The sequence below is a fragment of the Schistocerca serialis genome, chromosome 2 (assembly GCF_023864345.2).
Source record: "Schistocerca serialis cubense isolate TAMUIC-IGC-003099 chromosome 2, iqSchSeri2.2, whole genome shotgun sequence".
Classification (NCBI taxonomy): domain Eukaryota; kingdom Metazoa; phylum Arthropoda; class Insecta; order Orthoptera; family Acrididae; genus Schistocerca; species Schistocerca serialis.
The window spans coordinates 822,282,598-822,291,510 of record NC_064639.1 but is presented as its reverse complement, the minus strand read 5'-3'; the positions used below and the strand labels follow the sequence as shown (position 1 = coordinate 822,291,510).

General features: G+C 43.7%; 1 protein-coding gene across 1 annotated transcript in view; it reads right to left on the bottom strand.

Moving 5' to 3' along the window:
• Positions 1-1,522: 1,522 nt before the first annotated feature.
• Positions 1,523-8,913, bottom strand: part of LOC126456445 (uncharacterized) — a 34,101-nt gene continuing 26,710 nt past the window's right edge. The window contains exons 3-7 of the mRNA XM_050092195.1: positions 6,903-7,160; positions 6,685-6,808; positions 2,083-2,327; positions 1,748-1,996; positions 1,523-1,654 (exon numbers count right to left, since the gene is read on the bottom strand). Of these exons, the coding sequence (XP_049948152.1) occupies positions 1,523-1,654; positions 1,748-1,996; positions 2,083-2,327; positions 6,685-6,808; positions 6,903-7,160 (1,008 nt within the window). The remainder of the gene's footprint in view (positions 1,655-1,747; positions 1,997-2,082; positions 2,328-6,684; positions 6,809-6,902; positions 7,161-8,913) is intronic.

Below are 8,913 nucleotides of genomic sequence, written 5' to 3'. Positions count from 1 at the left end.
AACGTCCACTTCAGTTTCACTGACTGGTGTCAAGACCTGGCTCTCGTGTTAAAGACGCACTACGTCAAAAATATGTGTGACTGAGTGTGACATCATGGATGACATAGTGAAAAAGGTTGAATAGGTGTGAAAATGTTAGAAGGGGTGCGGGAGCCATCCGAAATTTTCACCTGGCGTGATAAAATCTCTGAAGACAGCCCTGTTTGAGGGTGATCTTGGGTCCAGCTATCTGTCCAGCGCAGTGAAACTCAGGGTGTGAGACAAAAAGTAAAGGTGATGCACGTTTCTGAAGATAGAAATAACGTAATATTTTTTCAATAGTTGTGTGTGAATATTCGTCCTTCTCGTAAGTAGTATCCTCTCCAGAAGCATTATCCATTTTGCAAAGAGTGGCGGTATATCATATAAAACTAATGCTTTCATTTATCAGGTCACAACATCCAATATTGTTTCTTCGATAGAAGTTCTTTGTTATGCAGATTTAACTTACAGAAAAGGGGGAAGGCAGCAACAATCTTTGTTGCTGAACAACTAATCCGGGGCATGGTCACCTAACTCCAACTGTAGGTTGCCTGTCTTACAGCTTCCAAGGGCAACAAATGTGTGATGCTCAGTATGTCACATACTTATAGACCAAATTTAAAAATTTGAAATGCCGTCGTAATACACTCATTAAGAGAGCTAAACTTATTTTAAGGTTTCAACAGAATAAGCCAAGTATTACAGTTAGGAACTGTGTATATACCTGTTGGCAGAACAAGTCACTCACTGCGCACAAACCGACGAGGGTGTCCACACCAGGGGAGCAGACGGGGTCAACCCTCCCCTCTAGCTTTCAGGGAAAGGAAAACATATAGTGTAGTCAGATGTTTTTCTTTCTAGAAAATGATTCACAAGACCGAAATACGTAGGTTTTTAACAGTTTCGGAACTGGAACTTTTTTTTGGCTAATTACAAGTCGCCATTTGTCTTCCAAAACATTAAGCATACTGCAACACTGCATACCACCATGTATTACCCCCCCCCCCCCCCCCTCAAATTATCGTATTACTTATGCTTAACGTCGAATACTTAACACATTTACTCATTTCGAAACTTATCAGACGTTTGAAGCTGTTTTACACACGGGAATTCGACTCTTCAAAGTGTCCAGGGTTTAATGGCACCTAATTAAGACAGCAGTGAAGCTAGGTCGGTAATAATACCACAGCATCATATTGACACTACGTTTTTTCATTGTATTTAATGAATTCTTACAGTGAAATAAGAACATGACTAGAGTATATTTTAATTCAGCAGTTCACAGAAACAAGGATGTAAAACTACGAAATTAACTCAAACAAAAACCAGGGTACTTTGGTACGATTTAAATCTACCAAGTGGGTTTTGCTGTTACAGTACTAATTACGTACTTAATTAGATCACACCCTACATCCACAATGGATTTCTTTCAGACATGTTGTAAATATAGTACAGCGTTGATGGTGTTATCAGTAGCTGTAGTTGGAGTATTCTTTCTACATTACGCACTAGATGGCAGGCCGATCATAGCATGGAATAACCGAAGCAGTTCGTCCACGTCGACGCCGTTGTCTAGTAAGTGCTGCTTCAGTTCTCGGTACTCCGGCACTGCCAGTAAGTTCAGTACGACTTGCTGCAAAAGGCAAACAAAAGCAAAGAGTTAGTTTTGGTGGGGATGGGACACGCGAATGTCTACCAGCAAATAAGACTTTTGATAGCAACTCACCATAAACTCAGGAGCTCTCATCCTGTCGTACATCTCTTTGAATTCTGCACTGGTCTGGAGTTTCTCCTGGCAAAGTGCTTCAAGCTCCTCCTCTGGAAGGATGGCTATGATATCGTCGACCATACTAGACAGGCTTCGACACTGCTTCGTGTCAGAAGGCGGTGTTAGCTCCGGAATGCCAATTAAATTGTGTACCCAGTTGATGTAGTAGTAGACATCCAAGCCCGAGTCGTACATATAGTCCAAAAACTGCAAAGGAAGACATTAATGGATCACTGTGCTTGGACTGAAGCTTATGCTGTTCTTGCTGCTTACATGAGTTGCCGTGTACTCACGTCAATGTACTCTGGAATTTCCTCGAGGGCGAGGAGTGTCTCCTTGAAATCCTCAGACTTGACGAAGGCGACGACTGCCTGCAGCTCAGTGTCATTGGCCAGGTGATCCTGTACAATGGCACGGACTTGGTCCATAGGAATGAGGTCAAAGAAGTCTTGGAAGTCATCCTCTAGGGTCCGTTCGTCTCTCGTAATCACTTTGGCTGCAGGTGCGCTATCGATAAGTCCTTCCATTTTGTCAGAACCTGTGACAGGAAATGAAGATATGTTGTTCACAGCTAACATTAAAATGTTACACAACCAGCAAACGTTCTCGGAGGACAGTGATGCATACGCATGCTTTACATCTTCCAGTTCTGACCATATATACTTGTGTTACTAACACTGTGTTAGGAGTAATATACTGCCGGCCACCCAATATGCAATTGCAGTATCCAAATAACGTAAAATTTGCAACATGCGCTAGAGGCGACAAAGGATTCACATGATTATCATTTCAGCACAGGCACTCTTTACGGGCGCCAATAGCGCCACCTGGAAGCGCCATATAAAGGGGGAACAGACGGCTGTGTGGATGTATTGGAATTTCATAGTTCTTCCATGCCGTTGTTTTGCGTATGTAGCCTCACTGAAGACAGCAAGCATCTTTCGAGCACGTTTCAGAGTTCGATAGAGGAAGAATAACTGCCTATAGGCATTGCATTCGCGTGCAGAACAGACGAATAGACGGTACTGCATGAGAAATGATAATGGGAATTCTGACAGACACAAACACAAGCGTAAGATTCAGAGGAGCACCATCAGTAGAGATTGAGATAAAGACATTCGTCAAACAAGAAGATACAGTCACCAACCTTGTTCATAATAGCACTGGAAGAAGTGGTCAGACAGTGGAGAGCAACAAAAGAGGAAATTTAAGTACCAAAGGCGCACATGTATCTTAGGTAGGGCCCATCTACATAGAAAAATATATAAAGGTTCGTTTGTTCAAAATCGCATATTTCCGAAAGTTCTTCATCGATTGCTTAGAAATTTTTACACAACGTTGCATTCGAATACGCATGTGTTTTTATAAACCATTTTCAATATATGTTACAAATAAATAAATACGTAACATATAAAAGAGAAACATTATTTCCAAAAAATATCAAAAATTCTGAGTTGTGCGACAAAAACGAAAGTTGGTAGGTCTGTTCTATTCAAATTTCGCGTCAGTCGCACAAGAGTGGCGCTAGTAACGTCACTATGAGGATGCAAATCAGATTTGTTTTAAATACAAGCTGTAACGGTTGTGAGCGTTATTTACCTCTTAGATTAGGTGTGGTGAGTTAACATTAGTCAAGAATACCTGTAGGGCGACGAAGACGCCGTTATCGACATCTCACTGAGTACAGAAAAGGTCGTGTAACATGACTACGAGAAACTGGATGTTCCTTCTGCGATGCTGCAGAAAGACTTTTAGCCGGTATATAGCCTCTGTGCATGATTTCTGGCAGCGGCGGTCACGATAGTGTACGGCTGCAAGAAGACTGGGCTCTGGACGACCATGTGGTACCACTGAAATGTAAGGCCATCGTTTTCAGCATATGGCTCTGGCACATCGCACTACATCTGCAGCAGCAATCTGAGCAGCAGTTGGCGCAATAGTGGCGCCACGAATTGCTACAAATCAGTCACTTAATGGACTGCTGCAAGCCAGAGGCCCTGGAGTGTGCATTCCGCTGACTCCAAACCACCGCCATTTGCAGCTTCAGCGGTGTCAATCGAGAGCTCATTTGAGGCCAAGGTGGAGGGAGGTCTGTGCTGTTTTCTGATGAAAGCTCGTTCTGCGTCGATGTCATCCATGTGCTGGTTAAAAGGAGGCCAGTTGAAGACCTGCAACCAACCTGTCTTTGCGCTAGACACACTGGCCTCGCATCTGGAGTTATGGAATGGGGTGCGATTTAGTACAACAACAGGAGCACTCTCGTGGTTATCCTGTGCATCCTGGCTGAAAATTCGTGCGTCAGTCTGGTGACACCACTTGTTGTGCTGCCATTCATGAACAGCATTCCAGGGTGTTTTCCAACAGGATAACGCTCACCCATGTACCGCTGTTGTAACTCAATAGGCTCTACAAAATATCGACATATTGCCTAGGCCAGCTTGGTCACCAGATCAGTCTCCAGTTGAGCACATGTGGGACATCAACGGACGACAATTCCAGCGCCATCCACAACCAGCATTAACCATTCATGTATTGAACAAGGGGAGACAGGCATGGGGCTCCATCCCACAACTGACATACGGGGCTAGTGCTATATAATGCATGCAGGTTTGCATGTTTGCGTTCAACATTCTGGCAGTTATTCCAGTTTTTAATGTATCAGCATTTCACATCTGCTCTGGAACCGCGCGGCCACTACGTTCGCAGGTTCGAATCCTGCCTCGGACATGGATGTGTGTGATGTCGTTAGGTTAGTAAGGTTTAAGTAGTTCTAAGTTCTAGGGGACTGATGACCTCAGAAGTTAAGTCCCATAGTGCTCAGAGCCATTTGAATCATTTTTCACATCTGCAATGGCTTATCTCGCGCGTACATTAACCTGTGATCTCGCAATGTTAATCACTGAAATACTTTACCTAGACAAATGTGTTACCGAAATTCCATTACTCTAATTACTTGTAGGTACTGGGATTTTTTCACGTTTGTGTATATAATAGTGAAACATTGTTAGCGAACAGGAAGTTGTATTAAAGGTTTACCGGCTTCTGAAAGGAATTCTACTACAGAATCTGAATATGCAAAACAATAAATAAGACTGAAGGTCAGAGAGAGGGGGAAGGGGAGAGTATATGGACTGAGGGATGGGAAAAAATTGAGATAGAAAGTGGAAAGGAGGTGATCGACGGAGAGAGGGGGCAGGAGAAGATGGAGAGAGATGAGGGAAGAGGAGAAAGATATGGACAGAGAGATGGAGAGAGAAGGTGACAGGCCGGCCGGAGTGGCCGAGCGGTTCTAGGCCCTACAGTCCGGAACTGCGCGACCGCTACGGTCGCAGGTTCGAATCCTGCCTCGGGCATGGATGTGTGTGATGTCCTTAGGTTAATTAGGTTTAAGTAGTTCTAAGTTCTAGGGGACTGATGACCTTAGAAGTTAAGTCCCATAGTGCTCAGAGCCACTTGGACCATTTTTTTTTTTTTTAAGGTGACAGAAGGAGAGAAGGATAAGGAGGAGGAGATGGGCAAAGGGAGGCGCAGAAGGAGATGACAGAGACAAGGGAGAGCAGGAGGCTGGGGCGAATATCTAATTCCCATACATATTAGAAACGTGTGCTTTCTCTTTTCTTTTTTTTCCATTTAACTAGACTGAGCCATGGCAACGAGTGTCTGGGAACAGCTGGTATACAATAATAATAATAATAATAATGTATCTGTAGACGCAAAATCAGACAAGGCAAGGGTGGGGAATGCGGTACCATATGCGGCTGAGACGATAACACTACATTGCGTTCGAATATGTGTGGGATTTTATACACCTGCTAAAATGCCACATATAATATATTTATATGTACTAATTATAGAGGAAATCAATAAAAAAGTAAATATTCATTTGTAAAAAATCGTTAATCTCCGAAAGTTCTTCACCGATTGTTTTTTGGGACTCAAGTAGGTGTACAAAAACATCCGCGAATTCGAAAGCAACGTCGTGTCAATATTTTAAAGGAATCAATGAATAACTTTCAGGAATTTGAGATTTTGAACAAAGAACTTGAGATTTTTGCTAAAAACGTATTCTCTTTAATATGTGACATATATTTACACATGCCATATGGCACTCCAGCAGGTTGGTAATCGATTAAAAACTTTCTGAAATTTACGATTTTGAACATACTAACGTTTACATTTTTGGTTATGTACATTTTATAAACGAACATTTACATCTATATACGGACATTAGAAAACTACTGAGGAAGAAAGAGATGATGAGAGATGGAGGTGAAGACCTAGTGAGGAACTGTACTGTAGAAATCAAACTGGAAAGGTCAAAATTTTTGGGACTTGAGATCACGATGAATATGGATAGAACGACCAAAACAGTATATAAAACAAAGAGTAGAACAAGAGGAAGTAAGGGAAAAACGGGTTTTTGAACTAAGGGAATTGGTCGTAATTAGGGATCAAGGTGGAATAGAAGGAGAATTGAAAAAGCAAATACACCACGACCAATGTGCCAGAGATCAACGACAGATAAAGATAGAGGAAAAGCATAAAAGTCACCAGTGCAACATTCAAGGGAAGAGGATACTGAAGATCTCGGAAGAAGGACAAGAGAAAAAAGAGAAAGGATGAAGATGTTCTGGGAGGAAAAGAAGAAAGTGTAATGCATGAAGGAGATCCTGTGATCCTACAAATGCTGTAACGAAAGAAGAGGAAGAAAGAATGTCTTATGACAGAGCAGCAAAATTACTAAATTTCTTTGTAAGATTTGAATATAGAACTAATCTATGCCAGTGCAACAGTTTTTAAACTTTGTGTTTACGTTTTGCCTACAAAGACAATTCAACTGAAATTCCGAAGGCCTGGTCAGTTTGTAGTGTCGAACATTCTGGAGTTGTACGTACCTGATGGCAGGCCGATCATTGCGTGGAACAACCGCAGCAGCTGGTCCACGTCGACGCCATTGTCCAGTAGATGCTGCTTCAGTTCTCGGTACTCTGGCACTGCCAGCAAGTTTATCACGACTTGCTGCAAAGGACACAGAATGAAGGAAGAGTCAACTTTAAAGAATGTGAAACAGACGAATGCCTACCAGCGAATAAGATTTTTGGCAGTAGCTCACCATAAACTCAGGGGATGTCATCCTGTCGTACATCTCCTTGAATTCTGGACTGGTCTGGAGCTTCTCCTGGCAAAGTGCTTCAAGCTCCTCCTCTGGAAGGATGGCTATGATATCGTCGACCATACTGGACAGGCTTCGAGATGGCATAGATCGCGTCGCATCAGAAGGTGGTGTTAACTGAGGTATGCCAATTAAATCGTGCACCCAGTTGATATAGTAGTAGACGTCGAGGCCAGACTCATACATGTAATTGAGAAACTGCAACAGAAGATTACTGATTACCATGGAGGGTGGATGTGCGCTCTTTTATGAACTACAGGTCATAAAGTTATAATTACCGCCGCGGAAAAAATAGGTACATAATTTTTGTTGCTGGTAGCTGCAATTTGCAGTCGTGGTACCCACTGAAATGTCTGTACTAGTAACGAGAGTAAAAAAAAAAAAATGGCGCAGCTCACCGATATAACGAAGTATCGTGCAGTGATTCGTTTCCAGTATTTGAAGCGCAACAACGCTGCAACAATCCATGTTGAGTTGATGGAAGTCTACGGCAATAGCGCATTATGAAACACTGTCGAGTCACGTTAATGTGACCACCCGTCGAAAACCTGAACAACCACCTTTTGCAGCGTGTACGACAGGAATGTGGAGTCATGGAGACTCAAACCATGGCCAGTGTGCTAGGTTTCTCGTTGAGGATCAATGGCGCAAACAGCCCCGTCGAGGTTCTCCCACATATTCTCGACTGGATTGAAATCCGGCGAGTTTGGTGGCCAGAGGATTACGCTAAACTCTTTCTGGTGCTCTTCAATCATACATTGTGAGCTGTGTGACACGTTGCATTGTCCAGCTGGTAGATGCCATCGTGCCGAGCAGAAACAAATTGCATGCAGGATGGACATAGTTTCAACGATAGACACATACTGGTGCTGATCCATTGTACTTTCCAGAGTGACGAAATCACCCAGGGAATGCCGCGAAAACATTTACTGGACCATAATGCTCCCTGCTCTGGCCTGGATTCTTCCCACGATTGTTGCAGGGTCATGCACGCCAAAGGCCATCTGTCCAATGGAGTATAAAACATGATTCAGTTGAAAACGCCAACTATCTTCGTTCAGTGGACGTCCAGTTGCGGTATTGGTGGAGAATTCCAGCCTTTGACGCCGATGAACAGCAGTCAGCACGGGTGCAAGGACCACAACCGTCGTTAAGTCCTGTCATCTATGGCCTGTGGTGCACCACAGTTGCCACAGGGCCGCTTTTGGATAGCGCTATTTTGCCATAGACGGCATACTTTAACGACGGTGGCACGCGAACAGTTTCTAAACTTAGCCGTTCTGGAAATACTTCCACCCTTGGTCCGAAAGACGACGATCATGTCCTTATGGACGTCTGATAAACCGCTCCGTTTCTTCGTTACAACGACGAGTGCCAAGTTTTCCACTTCCTTCTGACATTCTTTATATGCCCTCCGCTGCTAGTGCTGCCAAATGCCGTCTGAGTGGTTATTGCCCGTTGACGTCGAACGTAGGTGGTGGTCACACCAATGTGACTCAACCGTTTATTATGAGCTCGTTAGGTGGCACAGACGCTTGCAGTGTGGTCGTACAATTTTGAATATCGAAGAACGAAGCAGACGACCTCTCTGTGCAGAATTTGGAACGCAAGAGAAGAGGAGGCCCTAACGGTCGAAGACCAGCGTATCACAATCTAGACGATAGTGTAAAAACTGAAGTTCAGTTGTGGATCAGGCTTCAACATTCCGAACATGAGCAATGTGGTCACCCTGTGGGTTTAGCGATTGCCCAAGATCATCGAACGAAGGCGGCAGCGGAAATGTTGCAACTATTTTGGACAGTCAAGATGCCCTCTTCAGCCGCCTCACCTGAACAACTGCTGGGTATATCGGTGTCATCCCGAGACGAAGGAGTAGAGCCTAAAAAGGCAAAGAACCATCGCCAGACAAAGTTATGCTGAGCATCTTTTGGGATTGCCGCGTGGGATTAGC